At 38.8% G+C, this 21545-nt stretch overlaps 1 protein-coding gene across 1 annotated transcript in view; it reads left to right on the forward strand.

The window, feature by feature from the left end:
- Positions 1–21545, forward strand: part of bckdhb (branched chain keto acid dehydrogenase E1 subunit beta) — a 95135-nt gene that overhangs the window by 38440 nt on the left and 35150 nt on the right. The window contains exons 7-8 of the mRNA XM_056761704.1: positions 3353–3450; positions 3843–3953. Coding sequence (XP_056617682.1) covers positions 3353–3450; positions 3843–3953 — 209 coding nt within the window. The remainder of the gene's footprint in view (positions 1–3352; positions 3451–3842; positions 3954–21545) is intronic.

Here is a 21545-nt window from a genome sequence, read left to right on the forward strand (position 1 = left end):
AGGTGGAAGAAGGCTCTTTTTGTGATATTTGAGATGTGATTTTTAAGTGACAGGTTGCCGTCTAATATAACGCCTAGGTCTTTAACTGTATTTGTTGGAGTAACAGTGCAGCCTTCAATTTGCAGGCTATAATCGGAGATATTCTGTTTACGTGTATTTGGTGATATAAGTAATATTTCCGTTTTGCTAGAATTTAAAAGAAGGAAATTACTAGTCATCCAATGTTTTATGTCCTCGATGCACTCGATGCCAGCTTGGATAGTTTGAAAGAATCATCTGGTCTTGATGAGATATATAGCTGAGTATCATCTGCATAACAGTGGAAGCTAATTCCATGTTTTCTAATAATGTTGCCAAGGGGCAGCATGTATATGGAGAAAAGCAAGGGTCCTAATACCGATCCCTGAGATAATCCATTATTTACTTGCGTGAGATCTGACGATTTCCCATTTAAATGGACATATTGATATCTTTCTGTTAAGTTAGATCTGAACCATTGTAGTGCCTGTCCCTGAATACCGGTATAATTGTGTAAACGATCTAGTAGTATTTTATGGTCTACAGTATCGAAAGCAGCACTAAGGTCAAGCAGGACTAAGAGTGAGATGTTACCTTTATCTGATGCAATAAGAAGGTCATTTGTAATTCTAACGAGCGCAGTTTCAGTGCTTTGATGCGGCCTGAAGCCAGACTGAAACTTTTCGTGTATGTCATTATTTTGTAGGAAACTACACAACTGTGTTCTTTTTCTAGTATTTTAGACAAGTACGGTAGCTTCCAAGTTCGTTGGGGTCTAAGTTTAGTTTTTTGATAAGAGGCTTAATTACAGCCAGTTTATAGGGTCCTGGGACACGGCCTAGATTAATTGACGAGTTAATAATGTTACAAATGGGCTCAATTGCAACAGGTAGTAGCTCTTTTAATAAGGTATGCGGAATGGGGTCTAATAAGCATGTTGTTGGTTTGGATTTTGCTATAAGTTTAATTAAATCTTCCTGACTTACAGGAGCAAAAAAACACCGTAGCTTTTCTTTTTGGATGATGGTCGATACTAATTCTTCAGACAAAGTTGGGGGTTTGGTTTTAGCTATGTTGTCTCGTATTTTTTCGATTTTCTCTGCAAAAAATTTCATGAATTCATTGCTACCAAGGTGCAGCGGAATAGCCATGTCAGGTGAAGTCTGTTTGTTTGTTAATTTAGCAATTGTACTAAATAAAAACCTTGGATTGTTTTTGTTATTATCTATGAGGTTACGGAGGTACTCTGCTTTTGCTGCTTTTAGTGCCTTTTTGTAGCAGTTTGCACTCTTTTCCCATGCAATTGTAATGAACTCTAATTGGGTTTGTTTCCATTTGCGCTCCAGTTTACGGGTTTCTCTTTTTAGGGCGTGAGTGGTGCTATTATACCATGGTGCTATGATCTTTTCATTAATCTTTTTTGACTTCATAGGTGTCGACCGCTTCTAATGTATTAGAGAAAATAGTGCCCATGTTGCTGGTCATGTCGTCGAGCGATTCTATATCTTTTGGCAATGTTATTAAAGGAGTCAGATCTGGCAGGTTCTTTATAAAACTATCTTTAGTAGTTGAGGTGATTGTCTACCCTGTCGATAACGAGATATACAACTGATTTCTGCCATGCACATGTTATAAGATGGTGATCGGAAACATCGTCGCTTTGAGGTATAATATCGATATTGGTTAGATCGGCTCCGTGAGATAAAATCAAATCTAGTGTATGATTAAGTCGATGAGTAGGTCTATTGATGTATTGCGTTACACCAAAAGAGTGAAGTAGCTCTTTAAACGCCACTGCTAATGGATCGTTATCACTATCTAAGTGGATATTAAAATCTCCGACAATCAGTACTTTATCGATGTTAACCAATAGGTCCGATAAGAAGTCTGCAACCTATATAAGAAAATTAGAGTAAGGCCCAGGGGGTCTATACACAGTAGCCAATGTAAGAGAAAGCAATGGTTTTTTACTTTTGTTTGGAACAATTATGTTCAACGCAAGCACTTCAAATGATTTAAATGTACGCTCTGTTCTCTGAGTTACGGTGAGAAAGTCTCTAAAGATTGTTGCGACACCACCACCTCGACCAACCGGACGTGGCTTGTGCATATAACCGTAGCTTGGTGGAGTAGACTCATTTAGACCAAAATAATCATTTGGCTTAAGCCATGTTTCAGTAAGGCATAGTATATCAAAACTGTTTTCTGTGATCATTTCATTTAGATCATTATTTACAATAACTGCCTTTGGATTTAGTGATCTAATATTAAGTAGCCCAAACTTTAGGCGTTGGTTTTGCTCATTAAATATATTGTCTTTTGGTTTAATCTCGATAAGGTTTTTTATCTGACTTTTACATAAATTATTATTTGGTTTTACTATTCAGGGACAGACACAGTCTCTATGCATTTGGAAGCAGTAACATTCTTAACAGTTGGGTGAGGGGAACACAGACTATGGTTAAAGTTTGTACTTACTAATCAAATGGTGCGTAGTGTCTTTGAGATGTTGTCAGACAGAATTTCGGCTCCAATGCTGCTGGGGTGCAGGCCGTCGGGGTGGAAAAACCTTGGTCGCTCCCAAAACAGATCAAATTTATTGACAAAGAGCAGCTTCTGTTCAATACACCATGACATTAACCAATTATTAAGCGTAAATAGTACACTGAACTTTTCGTTCCCTCGTCGGTAACTAGGAAGCGGCCCTGATACGATGATCCTGGCCGAGGGCGATGCGTTGCGTACAGTATTGACAAGGCTCTGAAAGTCCCTCTTCAGGATCTCCGACTGCCGCATTCTCACATCATTCACCTTGAGTTTTTAAAGCATTGCATGGACTAGCACCAGCATATCTCTCTGACATGTTACATTGGCACAATCCCTCAAGGTCTTGGAATGCTCTCTGTTCATAGATCTAGGTTAAAGCATCTGGGAGACCTACCTTTTGCAATCATACGCTCTAAACTCTGGAATAATCTTCCAACATCGATCCGAAGGTGTCATCACTTTTCTATTTAGAAACAAAACTGAAAACACATTTGCTTAATGAAAATTGTTTATTTTATTTCTATGTGTTTGATTGTCGTTTGTGAATGCGTTACCTACAATTTTATGAGTATTCTGGACTGTATTTTGCACTTTGGTCAACCCTGTTGTTTTTATAAATTAAATAAATTTAAAATAAATAATGAATGAATTATATAGGCACATTATAAGACATTATAAAGACACTCGTACTCTTGTTTTTTTGTGTGGAAAAAAGTTTGTTTCAACAAGCCTTGAGTGTGTTAAAACTTTCACTTTACCAGCTCTAATTTCTCATTTTGTTCCTCAGTGGAGCAAGTCCCCTCAGAGGCCTATCACGTCCCTCTTTCACAGGCTGAGGTCCTGCAGGAAGGAAGTGATCTCACAATGATCGCCTGGGGCACACAGGTATGTAGGGATTCAATGAGCAACAGTGTTATTTAAACACTTTTCTCCAACAAATTTGTATCATTATCTCCAAGAGCTTTTATCATGATAATAATTCATATATTCAAAATATAGAACAAAATAAATAAAAGCTTGATATTTATTTTGATTATTTGCGATACATGAATGTTTTTTGTTCCAGTATAAAGCTCACAGATATTAGGAAGATTTCAGTACTTTTTATTAATACATAACAAACATTGGTTGCTTAAAATGGTTCACAGATGTTCTGGTATTTTGCCTTGTCATTTTGGGGAAAAAATATTTTTGTATTGGAGCATATGAATAGATTTTTCTCAAAAAGTAGGTTATTTTTAGCTAAATGTCTTTGATGGCTCTTTGTTGACTTGCAGGTGCATGTTATGAAGGAAGTGGCCTCCATGGCACAAGAGAAGTTGGGTGTCTCCTGTGAAGTCATTGACTTGCAGACTATTTTACCTTGGGATATAGACACAGTTTGCAAGGTAGGATATGTCCACATACACACAGTTGGGTGATTTTTTTTCTTAAACCGATATCTCACCCAAATATTTGCATGCTGTCATCATTTATATTTCCATTGTATTCTTTATTTGATAAATGAAATGTTAAGCCTTAAACTGTCTGATGGGCATCCCAAGGCAGAGGGAGAATGAAATGAAAATAGGAAATAGAAACAATATATTTTTTTTAAATTTAGTAGACATATTGTTAGCAGTTTACAGAATGAAACAAAAATAATCGTACTACGTAAATGCATAGTAAATTAAGAAAAAACTGAAATAATTTTTAAGTGGTCTTTAAATTTTTTCCACAGCTGTATATGTTTTTGCAATGTGTCTGAGAATATGTATTAACCTTAGTAGTGTTAAAATGGTCCGTGCATAGATACCAGTCAACACCACTTGATGTCCTTATGAGAGTTAGTTTTTTTAGATTGCAACTCTACACACGAGTCAGAAGTCTCTGGTAAATGTCATGAGCCTTTGGGTTTGGTATTCATTGTGGTATAATTCAGTAATGAAAATCATCTTGTGTAGAGACTTATAGTCAAAAAATAAGCTCCATTTTCATTAAGAATAACATCCTAAAACAGGCTTCATTTTTTTTTTTACACCAGCGTGCAAGTTGGATGGAGATAAATAGAGTCATTTGAGGAGTTATATGAACTTGATCTTAAAGTGCTCCATCAAAGAAAGGACTGTTAATCCTGTCACAATCTGAAGATATTTTAGAAATACAATTTTTCCGTTCTGTAAAGGTTGGTCTCAATTTCCATTCTGCCTTACGAGCCTGCTTGTGTTTTTTTTCTCTTCGCTGAAGTTTGAAGATCTGCTGACTGTTTGATGTTTTTCAGTCATGGCTTTTACAAGCAGAGAATGCTGTCATGGTCTTTACTACATGCTATTTCAATTTTTACTGGATGGAGCACATATTTACTGCCTCTATATAAGATCTAGTTGAGTTGTCGTCATCAAGACAAGCAATATGGCGGAAAGCGCAATTACGTCTGTAAAGTCTGTCCTAGGGGTGTGCGATATGACGATATTAGATCGCGAACGATTATAATGACTGCACGATCCACTTTTTCGGGAAAATCGTTAAATCGTCCTATATAGTAGTGTTCTATAGAATTCGTCAACATACTTGCGATAGATTGCGCCATGTTAACAAGCTTGTATACGTTGCCTGTGAATTCAGTAAGATTAAGTGACGCGGTCAGTGAAGATGGAGGGAAACACGGAGGACTTGGTCCCAAAAAAAAATTCTACATCAGTAATATTGAAATGGTTTGGGTTTTCCCCAACTGACACGGCCCAAACAACAGTTATTTGCAAATGTGGCAATGATAAGATTCGAGCGTCGTAAGGCAACACAACGAACCTTTTTAACCACCTCAAAATAAAAGGGACTGAAAGAGTATGCCGACAGTCAAATTATAAAGGGATCCCACGCGAGTAAATCAGGTACAACCAAGCACACGGAAACTAAAAGGCTTAAACAACGAATTTAGCGAAAGAACCATTTGGGAAAGGAACTCCGTATCCGTATGACAGAATGAACAAGCGCTGGAAAGATGTCACTGACGCGGTCGCATTTTACCTCGCCAAAGACATGATTCCCATAAAGACTGGGGTAAATGAGGGCTTTAAAAAACTGCTCAAAGTCGTAGATCCACGTTACGAAATACCCAGCCAAAAATATTTATCCTCCACGCCCATTCCACAGCTTTACTCAGAGTGCCGCAACAAGATGAAAAACCAAATTCAAAATGTAAAGTTTTTTGCTAACAGCTGATTTATGTTCTTGCACTTGCATTAAATATTAACTTGATTAAAATATTCTTCAAAATATAAATGGTAAAGAGTATATTTTTATATGGGGACTTAGTTTGGCTGTATTGAAGCCCCTTTAATTTGCAAAATAGTCTTAAAACCAACTTGAAGAAGAACCGCGATAAAATCGTGAATCGTGATCTATCTGGAAAAAATCGTGATTTGAATTTTTTTTCTAGATCGCCCACCCCTAGTCTGTCCAACCAAAACCATACACTAACTGCAATAAAAATCACATTAATGCCTTGTTCATGAATACGAATTAAATGGAAAAGACAAAAACATTGAGAGAACAACATATGCTGACCATTTGATGTATATAATGTTGGCCATTGATGATAAATCATGTGCATGCATATTACTAACAGACATAAACATGGATATAGGCATAAACAAGCATTCAGATGCATTCTTGTATATGACAGACAGGTATGTAAAGATCAGCAACCAGGTGTTTTTACGTTGTGAGTAACAATTTCTGCGTAACCTCATTGTCTTTTTTTACAATTTTTACAAAAAAAACTCTGTTTCTATGCACTCCAAGGATTGTAGCACTTAGGACATACGAGAAAACACTGAACTCACTGAGAAAGACAACGCTACAACTTTTTTCATTAATGTATAAATTATGTCGGTCACAAGTCTTGTGAACCAATGGGCACAATGCGTTTTACCTCTAACATTACGACATAACACCGGTCTTTGTACCATCTCTCAGGTTTAGCCGGGAATATGTAAACATCAGCCACTAACATGCTAAACACATTGTTTAAGAAAGCCGATTATAAAATAATGTGTAATACATGCTTCTTCCGGAGATGAAGCTTGATCGCGAACTGCTGGTACTGATCCACTCTTGAAAATATGTTTTTAGCGAAACCCATGCTAAACTGAGGGCCCACTGGGTCCCTGAGCTTAGATTTTCAACCTTTCAGGGAGCTCTATCGGTCAGCGTCGTTCGAATACCCCGGCAGAGACCTTTAAAGCGAGTCCTGGCTTGTTTCTCTTAGTCTTTCCAGACTGGTGAATGTTGGTTTGTCGATCCGAAAAAAGTAAATTCTTCCCGAAACATTAAGTCATCATCATCCAGCCCGGGACATTCGATCGTTAATAACTCCGGCCCCCGAGGTCGCAGCGGGATGAACCTGAGCTTGTCGGAAAGGTCTCCTCCCGGCCTCCTTTTATTTTACATTTTACAACAGCACACATTTGTTGTTTCTTGGACATTTTTGTCGCTGGCTAGTGGCTCTCGACAAAAACAATGTCTGAAAAAATCACCATGCACGTTCACTAAAGACAGTGTGGTGACAGACATAGGTGTGGTGATTTCGGCAATATGATATCACTTTTAGAAGTTAAGAGACTAAATGGCCTCCGCTCGCAAAATTTACCTTGTCTCACATCATGTCATCGTCTTTTTTCCACGATGCGCTGTTCGCGTTCGGTATAAATTAGAGTTCGAGTAAAACTGTGTGGCCTGCTTACAGCAGTTATGCGCAGATTGCACGCAGTGAGACGTACAAGGGCTGTTATAAGTATTGTTGCTTTTTAAATCTAATCTATCAAATTTGAAAATTTTGAAAATTGTTACTGATGAGATCTGGGAAATTTGTTAGGTCTGAAACAAGTACTGCAAAACCAGAATTAAAGATAGGAGACTAAAATGTTCTGCTGTTGGTTGTGAATTGTGTAGATAAGAATATAGCCAAACTACTATGGTCTGCAATCTGCATATTGTTGGTTTTAAAAATGAAAACTTATATATAAAAGGCTTAAGACAATTGTAAACGAACAAACTAGGCTTTAATGATAAAACTTGCACTATATGAAAATGAGAAATTGCCTTAAATTAAAATAATATAAAAATTTAATTTAATCCAAAATAGTCAATCAAAACTAAAATTTAACTAAACTTTGTCCAGTATGGTCCCTCAAGACATTACTTAGTCAAGTCTTTTTTTAAAGGATAGCCGTTTGAGGACAGGCCGTGGTCAGTAAACCTTGGAAACACTGGCTCCTTTTACAATGGAAATTTTGTTTCCAAATGGGGTCGGAACTGTATTTAAAGGCTATTTTGATTTAAGGGAGTGAGTTAAAACCTTTGTAACAGTACAGAAAGTTTCAAGACCTAGCCTGGTAGATGAGCACAGTGAAGATTAATCTTTTCAGTATTGTTTGGAATATGATTTGCATATGTTTAGACACCAAGCAATAAATTAAAGTTATTGACAGTTGTGGTTTGATTTATTGTGCAGCGTAAGAAAAATTATTATTTGGAATATTATTTTCCTAAGGGAAAGGACCATGATGTCGGTCTCAAAGAAAAATTTGCCAATTAAAAAAAAAAATGACTTAATCTACAGCCTGCGGAAAATATGAGACCATTCCAAATGTACATTTCAAATCAGCATTTCTTTGTGTTGTGGTCATTTCAGTCCACTGTCTGTTATAATTCAATAAATCAAACCTTATGAGTGACATAAAGTTATCCAACAGGAATGTGAAAGATTGACACAATGACAAGACACATTTAAACTGTGATAAACTTCCAGGTTATCTCATAATTTTCTTCACTTTTCTTAAATACATGTACACATATTACTGTTGTATTGCTTAAAAGAGAAATTAAACTTGTTTTTCAGTATTCTAATTCTAAATTATTCAGAGAATCTTTTCTGTTGTTTTGACCTGTTTCTCCAGTTTTCATTTTCAAAACATATTTTTCATATTTCATATTTAAAAATATTGTTAGTTCACAGCATAAAATGAAAATGAAAATTTTACCCAAACATAAATATAAATAGTTTCTTTATCTAAGATGGTCTCTTCCCTTTTGCGGCTGTATCTTTCAATACATCAGACATCAGTCATTGACAGAATTTTTGGTTCAATTTGGTTAGAGAAGTTCTTGCCTTTCACTTTAACACCTAAGAAAAGCTGTTGAAACATCCTGCAGGATATCTTTCCCAAGCCGTTCTTTGAGTATTTTTTATACAGATCTTGTAATCGCTTTGAAAGGGTCTTTCTGTAACACAACTGCTCCCCTCGCTTCAAAGGAGTTTACCCAGTTAAGGCTACTTCACGAGATAAAGCTCCTCATCTAAGGTCATACATAATCTATCCTCTCGCTTACCTGATGCCTGTGGAGCCAGAAATACACCTGACACACACACACCGCTAAATAGAGGTCTTAATAGGATTGTTTGCTCTGTAAACCAAGAAAGAAGGAGCCCGCCATGGAATTCTGGACCTTATTCCATGTTGATATACTGTTGGCTGAACCTCTCGAACCCAATCATGAAAACACACCTCCTTACATGTTTCAATTCACAGTTTACACCAGCTTGACTATGTTTGTGGAATGACCCCGATGCTCCAAAAACAATGAATCTGCTCAGGATTCAAGACAGATGTGGCATGTTATAACACGTGAATTTAGATTAGGAATTGTGTGCTCGTGTGCTGGACGTGCTGTGGGGATTGCTGGAAGAGTCTTGGAGCCACATGCCAAACTGTCTTATGTCTGAATGAAAGAAAACACCACACCCAAATGCACTCCTTATTAAAATACTGTATGATTCAGACCTGTGTGTTTGTTTCAGAGCCTGAGAGTTAAGATGAAACCGAATAAATACTTGTTTATATAGTCCGTAAGCATTTAGCACGGATGACATCTTATTTATTGCGTATGTTCTATTAAATTGGAACAACAATTCATCCCAAAGCTATGCTCTGAAGGTTGGAAGAATGGAAATATGGTCCAAACTAGGGGTCGACTGATTATCGAACTGGCCCATTATCAACGTTGATATTTAGCCTATTTTCGATTATTGACATTGGTCATTTTAAAAGCTGATTTGCCGATAAAGTAATTTAATTTTGAAATGTGCTATTTGGCCCTGACTTCATTAAAACACTTTTAAAACTCTAGGAATAATGTTACTCATCATAGAAACGTAGAGCACATGTCTGAAGAAAGCTTGAAGTGTCTACATTTAATTAATATTTAAAATAACATCATATACTATGTATGAAAGTAAAGACAGGTGATATGATATAACAGCTTAAACCGGCCAAAAACAGACCAAGTAATATGCTAAAACATTTGCCTTTGCAATTGACGTCTGATGCCATTTACACGTTTGTATGTTGAAACTATGCATATCGCAATTGGTTTTTAGAAGTGCTGCAAAGGAGAACCATTGCATTACATTGGTGAATGAAGGTTTAGTTGCATGTCAGTTTGTTCCACACATCACGTAACTGTTATTTGGCTATATAAGACCTGGTAATCCCTGTAGGTTTGGAGACTTTCTTAAGGAAACTTGGCAGAAAGGTTGCATACATGAGTGAATTTAAATTGCCCTGTCATTCTGAATACTTTTATAGTGCTCTTTATTATTTTTTGGAGTTCACCCTCATTCCTCATTTATTTCCTTAATATGCAAATGAGCCAAAGAATCTCTTTTTGTGTCCTACAGAAGAAAATAGGTTTGAAATAACTTTGTGAAATAAATGATGACCGAACATATTAATAATGAAGTATTAAAACCTACTAATTATTTGTTGAAATAATAGGGCTGGGCGATATACCGGTTCATACCGAATACCGGTGTGTATTTTTGTTATGATATGAATTTTTAATATACATTAAACCGGTGTATGTCCCTTTAACAACATGCGGAACACAGCGCAGCGTGACACTGTTACAGTGGGGTCCCTTTTCACCTTTGCACTGTGACCCGTCATTCACACTGAATGCATCTTTCTATGCCGCGGCCCTACATTATCTTAATTTTTCTATATAAACATGGTGAAATCTGAGGCGTTTGGATGTTCGCTTGCGTCTCGGGCATGAGCTGTAACGTACATACTTCTTACCCGTCACAATGGGAGCACGCACCTTGTGGCTGAACAGCTGCACAAGTATAGCAATTGCAAGTAACATTACATTAAATATACTCACGAACAAACATTTAAAAAAATGTGATCAATTTAAGCATATAAATATGATTTGTTTTAAGTTGGAACTGTTTCTCTATAAGCTATGATGAGAAATTATGGGCCGTAAGGGGGAATGACAGCACGATCCAATCGCTTTTCTCTCACATATCTAATTTAATCCTTTGTTTAATGATAAAAAAATAAGATTTTTGGAAATCATGAATCCATTGTGACTATGTAAAACACAACAGACATCACATGCATGTTATGATGGTACAATTGTTACTATCTTGTTTTAAACTATTAATTTCTGGTTGGATGCTAACTCTTGAAGTTGGGAGCACCAGAGCAACTTTACCCTCTAAGGAAAAGTTAATTTCGAGCCCTGGTATCTATTTATTTGCTTAAATATTATGTATACAAGTTACCTTTGCCTGCTATTCAGTTGTTGAAGAATTCTAAACTTTGCAGTCATGATTGGGGATACTGTTACCATGACTGTATAAAAGTGTATTTTAAGCCAATCAACCAATCAGCCAATCATCTATTTGAGTTCTGTTAGAGAGGTAATGATGGAAAAGTAAACAGATTAATAGGTCTCTGATCAAATCAGCTACTGGATCAGCTTTTTGAGGACTGCTAAAACCATCCATTATAGTTCCATTTCATTTTACTCATGTGCTAGATTTGTTTAAATATTGGACAGAACTTTAGTGTTTACAGTTTTGTTTGAACCAGAAACTTTTAGATGTGATGCAGACTAGGCACCAAGAATCGTTTTGTCTTTAACGTAATATCCTGTTGCAACACCTCTTCCAGCAGGTCTTTTGTTCGCGATGTGCAGAAAACAACGTTTAGAACTGAAAACTTCCTCTAGTCCAAAACAGCTGCAAGAACCACTTGTTTTGGACTTCAGCAATTTCATGGCCTCACTCATGTGGTAATGATAAATGCATTATCACATGAACAATGATGTTTGCACATAAACCACCCCTGTTCAGTGTTCAGAAACTTATTGAAATATGGAGAGAAAAGCTTGGATGTTGTTCTAAAAAGTATCAAATCAAAGTCAACCATCGGTCACAATGTAATGCAATTCCTGCAAAATTGGAAAACAAGTTATATGAGATTTTTAAAAAACTTTCTGCTGAAATGGAATGATAGAGTGACATTGAGTCAGACAATCAGACAATAGCATTTATTACCGGCAGACGTAACGTGCAGTTTTTAAAAGCTTATATTTTCTTACAGCAGAGGATACACACACAGTTATTGCCAATCTCCTATTAATCTTGAGTACCTAAAGAGTTGTACTGCATACTACATATATTCGAGGAAGTATTGAGTTTGTTCAAATTTTAAAAGACCGATACAGCTGTACGATTATTTCCGACAACAGGCGAGCCCCTGGAGGCGTGCAGGGGGGACGAAAATAAAGCAAAATTGCTGTAGAAAGAATCTTGGGCGTGCTGACACTCTAACGTAGATCGAAATCTTATCTTGTATATAAAGGGGCCGCAAAACAAAAAATCTATGTTGATCTATAGCAGACTGACAACAAGAAATTGATTGGTGGTAAGAACTTTATTGTTGTTACACGTTTGCTAACAAAATTATATTCTGCAGCAGTAACACTGTTTTGCATGGTCTAGCGATAAAATTAGCATGAAATTCCTGCTTATTTACAGAAAATGTTTAACGTTAATGCATATCATCAGCAACTCAACAGGAACACAAACAATCTCAGACACCTTGGTCCACGCATACATTTTTTATTCATGTCCCTGTACGCAAACAGGGATGCGTCATATATGATTGGGAAACCTGCCACAGCAATAATCAACCTCTCCTCCATTCTCCTTGATGCCCTCAGTGTCCAAGACGCGCTGCTGCTTGTCACCGGCTCACATTGAAAAGGACTGACTTTTGGCCACTCTTAAACCTTTCTAGAAAATAAACATAAATGAAAGCAGCCATAAAAACAGCTAAGAGTATAACATAGGTTTCCTGTTTTTGACGTTCTGGTGTCTTGCAGCCGTAAGAATATTAACCGTTTGGTATCTGTTATTTTTCAGATGTTCCTCTTGTCAGTTAATTATACTTAATTATCAGACAAAAGCTTTGTGTTGTAGCTCTTTTGCAGCCTTGCAATGTTAATTTATTTTTAACCACTTTTATGTCTCTTGTTTGGTCTTAGATTATAAAGCTTGACACTTTTGGTGTTAAAAATGGTCATTTGCGAATATAAGAGAATTTTTGGTTTTATAAAATTATAATTAGTGGTTATCGCGCGATAAAAAAAATGGCGCCGTTAATCTATTCTCAAAGTTGGGTTGGGAGCTGGGTCTATACTACGCAAGCTATGATGACTTTCACCTTGATATTTTAGCACGGATGTATACCATCTTAACTGCACTGTACTGGGCGAGAACGAGATTTTTCAACTCGCGACATTCGCGGAAGCAGAAGCCGTCTCATCATCTCATAACCAGGGCTTCATTCACGCGATTCGCGCAGCAAGTAGGTCTATTGGCTCTTTGCATTAACATATAAATCACTCGCGCTTGACACGCCATTCACGTTTGGTCTGAACACAACATAACGTTACTGTGAAATTACCGCATCAAACGTGACGTGCTAACATGGATGCAGCTATGAAGCCGCCGGGTTTGCTTCAGGGAATATTAATTTTTAAGAAGCTTCCCAATAGAAACATCGACAAGACTAAGGTTGTTTGCACCTTGTGCAATTCGGAATTGGTTTAAAAAAAACACTTTCTCTCAACAGGTAGGGGTCTAGCTTTAGTTGAAACCAGTAACTTTGTATTGAGATCTAATGTATTATGGCTCCTGTATGACATATCGCTTGTTGCTCCCTCACTCTTTGTAAGTCGCTTTGGATAAAAGCGTCTGCTAAATGACTAAATGTAAATGCACTGTAGGAGCTCTTCCAGTCTCAAGTACCACCTAAACGCAAATCATCCCTTAGCTAATGCGGAAGTAAACACAAGTTCATCTTATTGAACATAATTTAATTTTCATCACCAATTATCATAGTAGAACAGCTTTCTCAAGCAGTTTGTGATGCATTTTGGAAACAGGAGATGAGCCCCTGGTCTAATGGTCTAATTTAAAAAAATTAATCTATGCCCACCACTAATTATAATATGTTTTTTCTATGAAAATATGGCATCACTGTCACAAATCTGCGAAGGCAAAGGCTTCTTTCACTGCGGTTTTCTACCACCTAGTATACAAAACATCTCTAATCTCTAATTTAGATATGTCATGAACACCTAGTTATTGAGCTACATTTACATTTATGCATTTGGCAGACTCTTTTATCCAAAGCGATTTACATTGCATTATCCTATACTTTTGTTTCTAAATATGTGCAATTCCCTGGGATTGAACCAATGACCTTGCGTTGTTAACTCAATGCTCTTACCACTGAGGTACAGGAAAGCTAGTTCATATACTGTTGTCAGTATCTGGATTTTTGGGGGGCTAATTTGATAGTAGAATGCAGTTATCACTCTGGTAAACTGAATTTATCTGAAGTGGGTAAGTGTATCAGTTTACTTCAGACTGCAACAAAAAGGGGTGACCGACAGCTGAGTAAATGACTGAGCTGAACGGTGCAGACCTCATACACTGCTCGGTCTGCACAGCGGGGTAGTTGAACACAACTACGGTCTACACGTTTTTTGCCATTTGATCTGCTCTTTTCATCGGCTGTTACAGAGATCACCGACACCGAGCTTTGTAAAGCGATTATCGACCAATAATGATCGCGGCCTATCAATCAGAGCACCCTTAGTTTATATAGCATTCATCACGAAATGCCTTGAACAAACAGAGCTGAAGGCTGAAAGCACATTGATGCTCTTTCTCTCGCCCTCACTGGTTGAAGTGTGGCTGTCCTTTTCCAGGTGAACTGCTCAAAAAGGGGAGAAAAGTTGTACATAACAGAATTTGATGTTCGAAAAACAACTTTCCGTAATGTGTACGAACCTTTGGGGAGTGTATTAAGCACAGAAATACTACGTCATTCGCCCAACTAGTTTTTTGACAAGTTGACCATGTTAAGCATGAGAAGCCAGCACGTTTAACATTGTAAAGAAGTCAGAATGCATGGAACACTGTTGAGCCAATATTTTAAGCCTTAAGACTAACATATTTGAGATAAATCTATAAAAAAATATTGATTTCATGCAAACAATTCAGCTTAACCAAAGAAAAACAATGAATCAATACAGTCTCTCACACAACAGAATGCTGACAGATCCATATTTCCTTGAATTCTACAGAATGCACAGACCGTGCAGTTCCCTATCGATACTTCACTGGTTATTTTCCTGGATCTGAAATACATGTACTTCCACATCCAGATAGCTCCCCATCACAAACGATTCTTGAGATTCGCTTACGAAGGGGTTGCATATCAGTACATGGTCCTTCCATTCCGTCTGTCTCTAGCTCCTCGCACTTTCACGAAGTGCAATAATTGCGGCTCTATCCCCTCTCAGGCAGACGGGAATCCGCATTCTGAACTCCCTTGACGACTGGCTTGTCCTTGGGCACCACATGCAGACGAAAGGTGATCACGACAGATGCCTCCAACATGGGTTGGGGGGCTCTGTGCGTTGGCGCACTGGCCTTCGGCCACTGGTCGATTCAGGAGAAGGGACTGAAATATCAACTACCTGGAAATGCAGGCACTTCGCTACTTCCTGCCAGTCTTACAGGACTGCCACATCTTAGTCCGATCAGACAGCATGACAGTGGTGTCCTACATAAATCACCATGGAGGCCTCTCCTCAAGACGCCTTTTTTCCCTGGTACTTCACCTCTTGTAATGGGCCCAGTGCAATCTGCGCTCACTGAGGTCAACTCATGTGCCGGGCAGACTGAACCAGGGAGCAGATATGCTATCTAACCCTAACCCATCAGAGGAATGGACGCTCCACCCCAGGTCGGTTCAGAAAATCTGGGAAGTCTTTGGCAAGGCAGAAGTCGACCTTTTTGCCTCAGAAGACAACACTCATTGCCCAACCTATTTTTCGAAGGCCAAGGACGCCTTGGCCCACAGCTGGCCCAACCGGCTCCTCTATGCCTTTCCCCGATTGCTCTTATACAACAGACGATCAGGTGAATCAAAGAACAGGCGCACACAGTTACTGTTCATAGCCCCACTCTGGAAGAACCAGCCTTGGGCTGCGGAACTGTCTCAGCTGCTTGTAGCAGCCCCGGGGCCTATTCCCCTGAGACGGGACCTCCTCTCTCGGACAGGCAACACCATTTGGCACCCCCAGCCAGAGCTGTGGGCTCTGCACCTTTGGCCTCTCGACAGGAGCCTACGATCCTCCCTGAGAGTGTCATGAACACACTCAAGGTTTATGTGGTAGAAATCGCAGCCCCCCATGCCCCCATAGCGGGCCAAGGAGTGGGAAAGAATGACTTGATTGTTTGTTTCTTGAGGGGTTCCAGGTGGCTACGCCCTCATCGTTCCCATATGGGATCTACCTACTGTGTTGAGAGCTCTGAAGGGTTCTTCCTTCGAGCCTCTGCAGTCTGTGGACCTCCGTCCCCTAACGCTTAAAACCACACTGCTTCTAGCATTGGCATCGGTTAAACGTGTGGGTGATCTGCAGGCGCTCTCTGTGAGCCCCTCCTGTCTTGAATTTGGGCCTGATGACTCTAGGGTAGTCATCAAACCAAGACATGGTTACGTACCTAAGGTGCTCTTTACTCCGTTTAAAGCACAGTGACATTATCTGCGCTCCCCTCCACTGAGCAGGACCTGGAGCTTAATCTGCTCTGTCCAGTAAGAGTGATTAAAATTTACATTGAGCGTTCCGCCACCTTCAGGCGGTCGGAACAGCTTTTTGTCTGCTTCGGTGAACGCACCAAAGGGTTCCGGTCTTACAGGCCCGGGTCCTTTCTGCTTAAGACTAGACTGCCGGAACGTGGTTGCCCTCAACCACTCCGGCACCTAGCACATTTTGGGACGATAAACCGGATTAAGCCACCTATTAGCTTGGCTTTTCCGTCTTCTGCAGGGCTTCCCTGCCTTATACCTATCCTCGAGCCACGGCTCCGGAATTATGGAGTGTTATTCGTTTCATTTTTAGCACGGCGGGATTATACTGGTTCCCCATAGCGTCCTGCTACGCAGTACGAGTGAAGTATCGATAGGGAACGTACTCGGTAACTAACGTAACCTTGGTTCCCTTAGATACGGGAAAGAGTACTGCGTTCCTGGCCGTGCTTACAAATTGCATATGGTTGTCGCTTCAGTCTAAGTAACCAGAGGACCCTACCGCAAAGTGTCTGCTTATATAGCCATTAGCCCCGCCCTTTTTGGCGGGAGCCATCGCCATAGGTCCGTGCAGCTACGCTGCCATTGGCGTAAAGTTCTACTTTACACGCTCCAATGGCTGTGCAGTATTCACTGCGTTATTGTAAATCTTCAGTCATCGGAGAAAAAGGAGTTTTCCCCATAGTGTCCTGCTACGCAGTACTCGTTCCCGTATCTCAGGGAACCGAGGTTACGTTAGTAACGGAGTAGGTTTAATGCACAGACTTTCTGCTTGGTTCAGCAAATACACACAAAACAAAACTCACATATGCACTGTTATGTCTTATTTGACTTAAAAACGCAACTACATTCTCTTGCTTTGATTCTAAAATCTTGAAGCAGCTATAGAGATAATGGCAGAGTAAAAAAGGGCCGGTGGCTTGGTCTATTTCCTGCATATTTATTACTGACTCTTGCATATACCATATAATTAAGTTATTAACGGGCATCACTTTGGTTTGGATTTGGTTTGCACAGATTGTAAGGAGATTGTGTATCTTGTGTGGCCCCTGTTTCAGTTCTTCATTTCTGGAAAAGCATCAGAAAAATTACTCATGACTGGTCAGAATCCAGCTCTTTATGCTTCCTGTTCCCACTGGACAGCAGCCTAACCCAATGCCTGTCAGGTCCTAGACCGACTGAGATCTCATGTGGCTTGCAGACCATGAAAGCCTATTGAGTGATGCCAAGGATGGTTGAACTGACAAAGTGTAGCATACACAAATGATGTATTCTGCTTGACAGCAATCATATTAATTCCTGTAGAGCTGTATGTCATAATGGGGTAGAAATACTTTGTTGTCAAGTTTTCCGTTTTGTAATCCAGCACAGTCAACAATTTCTCAGATTTGTTATTTTACATTTGCCTGACAGAAACTTGTCAAAATAAACACAAACCAAGCATCAGATTTATGACCTTGTGGCTATCAGTTTATTGCTAACTGCAACACAATCTTTAAAAATCTTAAAATTATACTTGAAACCTGCTAATCTAAGTGAGTGCACAGGTCAAATAAAAACCGAAAACCATCTACCAAAGAAAACATCTGTGGCGATGTGTGTGAACTAACCGGTGCAAAAGTTGGATGTGTTTTGAACTTTTTGCGAAAGTTACCATTATGGAGGATTCACATCGTACGTGGCAGTCGGGATTGTCTAGTTAATTTTTTACGGGAAACATGCGGTAATCGTTGGGCGGAGCGGAGGCGGTGTGCAAGTGGTGCTTGTGGATCCAAAATCCTACAACTTTCACAGGCACAGCTCTTTGTGGCAGGCAGCCACAAATAATAGGGTGACCAAAAAATCCTTACAGACAGAAATTCTTTCGTTTCTACCTTTTACACCAATTCTTCATTACACATAGCTTGCTGGTCAAAAGCATAAAAAAAAAACGTAAAGTAAACCATTTAATTGCAATGCTTTCATAGGTCTTTGCCTGCTTACTCTTAAACGTGTTTGTTTTTTGTTTGGCTAATTAAAAATTTGCCATAAAACCAGACAGCTGTTGGAACATTACAAAAGATAAGATGTTACAAATTACAAGACTATTAGCAAGGGGTTATATGAAACAAAGTGTGTAAAATATGAGGGGCCGTTTAGGCCTTAATTATTGAAATGACTCTTACAAACACTAGTGAAATAAAAACATTGATCGAACTAAGTGAGATTTATTCATACGTATTAATGAAATGCATCTTGCAAACACTAGTGAAACTAAAACATTGATCAAACTTAGTGAAATTCATTCATACGTATTAATAAAATGCATCTTACAAACACGAGTGAAACCATACATATGTATTACTGTAATCTTTTACAAACACTAGTGAAATGTATGCATATGCATGCTAAAAAGCCTCTTATAAACACTGGTGCACTAATGAGGCAACATATTTCAGGTATAGTTGATGAAAGATTTCAGTGTAGTTGATGAAAGATTTCAGTGTAATTGATTTTTAAGTGTAGTTGATGAGAGCATACTTCACTGGATAAGGAAGCTGCATCCGCACTTGCGTTTAGTTAGGCGCGTTGATGACGTTCAGATATGCAGCGAACAGGAACCTGTCAGATGCAATTCATTTATGGAGTAATATTTTACCATCGCCCACGCTACCTTCGGTTTTTCCTTATACAGTTCTGTTGTCAATGCAATTTTTTTCTTTGTCTAAAAATATATTTTGGCTGGCATGGTATGCTTTAAAACTGTCCCAAAGAGCTGAAGGCGTGCGGATTTTGTAATTTTTGGCGTCTGCAATTACGAAAACGGTGGCGTGTTTCATAGCGAGGTCCTTGGGCTGGACGAAAGACACTACGTAGTTCACCTTCCTCTGTGTTGTTTGAGGGCACACTAACGTTAGACGTTTGTTGTGAATTTAAAGTCGAAGCTAGAGTAGGTAGCGCAGGCGATTGTAAAATGTTACTCAGTAAGTTAATTACATCCGACAGGTTTCTGTTCGCTGACATATATGCACATCAATGTGCGCCAAACTAAACGGAAGTGCGGACGCAGCTTCCTTTACCAGTGAAATATGCTCTCATCAACTACACTGAAATCTTTCATCAACTACACTGAAATCTTTCATCAACGACACTGAAATATGTTGCCTCATTAATGCACCAGTGTTTATAAGAGGCTTTTTAGCATGCATATGCATACATTTCACTAGTGTTTGTAAAAGATTACAGTAATACATATGTATGGTTTCACTCGTGTTTGTAAGATGCATTTCATTAATATGTATGAATGAATTTCACTAAGTTCGAACAATAGTTCTATTTCACTCATGTTTGTAAAAGTAATTTCATTAATACGTATGAATGAATTTCAGTAAGTTCGATCAATGTTTTTATTTCTTTCATGTTTGTAAGAGGTATTTTAATAATACGTATGAATGAATTTCGCTAAGTTCGATCGATGTTTTTATTTCACTAGTGTTTGTAAGAGGTATTTCAGTAAGACGTGTGAATGAATTTCACTAAGTTCGATCAACTTTTTTATTTCACTAGTGTTTGTAAGAGTCATTTCAATAATTAAGACCTAAACGGCCCCTCATAGTAAAACAAGAAACTGAAGTCATTTTCTGTTATCAACCACATGTACATTCTTTTATCAATTACACATATAGGGCCCTATTTTAACGATCTGAAACGCAAGTGTCAAAGCGCGAAGCGCAAGTTACTTTGTGGGCGGGTCTCGGCGCTGTTGCTATTTTCCCGGAGGGATAAATGGCTCTTGCGCCCGGCGCAAATCTAAAATGGGTTGGTCTGAAGTAGCTTCATTATTCATAGGTGTGGTTTGGGCGTAACGTGAAATAAACCAATCAGAGCGTCATCCAACATTCCCTTTAAAAGCAGGTGCGCAAGTTCCATTATGGATTGCTATTATTATGGCGTATTTACCAGGCGCACGCCTGGAGCGGTCCACAGCCGAGGAGACTGATGTTCTTGTAAGAGCAGTGAAAGACAGAGAAGTTGTGTTGTATGGGGATGGGAGAAACCCACCCAAAATAGCGACGGTTAAACAGGCGTGGGAGGAAATAGCCACAATTGTTTCATCAGCTGGCATCCCCAGGACGTCGCACCAGTGCTGCAAGCGCTACAATGACATCAGAAGACGGGGAAAGTCCAAGCTTGCCAGCATCAATCGGGCACGCCATGTTACGGGAGGTGGATCTGCCTCTAACTCAGGACCTGACGCCAGCAGAGGACACCACAATGATTTCCGTCATCTCATGTGTTAATATTTTTTTAGTGTAACAATTTATGATTTGCAAAAATAACTGTTGCATCTGTGTAGATTACATGAGCAAAGTGTATGCGCGTTGTGCAAGCTATACATTATGGTCAAGCATGCGCCCTTAAAATAGCATGATGAACAACGAGCAACGCGCCACTGACTTTAGACTAGGTTTTTTCTGGTCAGTGGCGCAATTGTTTAATGGAACAGCAAAATAGCACCAGCCACAAATGGTATTGTTCAACATCTTATAATGAAAGATATGTGGTGTATTTTGAGCTGAAACTTGAGTCACATTCTGGGGATACCTCTGACTATTTTTACATTGCACCTGGGATTGCGTCCCTGTAATGTTTTTGATTAAAGATTACAAGTGCAAATAAATGAATATAATTATGGTGTGCACCGATAAATCGTTAATAATAATCACAGCAGCGCTTAGTAAAACACTTAGAATTTTCCTTTTTGATTTTATGATGACTTTAAGGATTTCACTGTGATTTCCTTTCTTTATGTGAAGAAAAGGAAACCAGCTGAATTTAAGGCCAAATTTATGGAAGGATTGAGAATTACTTTAAAAACGCTTATTTATTGAAACGCCCTTTGCTTTGGGCTCCCTGCTGACCTCTTCAGCTTTTATGTGGCTGTAGTCAAAGGTGATTATAGTTTGTTTTTGATCTTTATGTTGCATCATGTCTGTG

Source organism: Triplophysa dalaica, chromosome 12 (genome assembly GCF_015846415.1).
Source record: "Triplophysa dalaica isolate WHDGS20190420 chromosome 12, ASM1584641v1, whole genome shotgun sequence".
Classification (NCBI taxonomy): domain Eukaryota; kingdom Metazoa; phylum Chordata; class Actinopteri; order Cypriniformes; family Nemacheilidae; genus Triplophysa; species Triplophysa dalaica.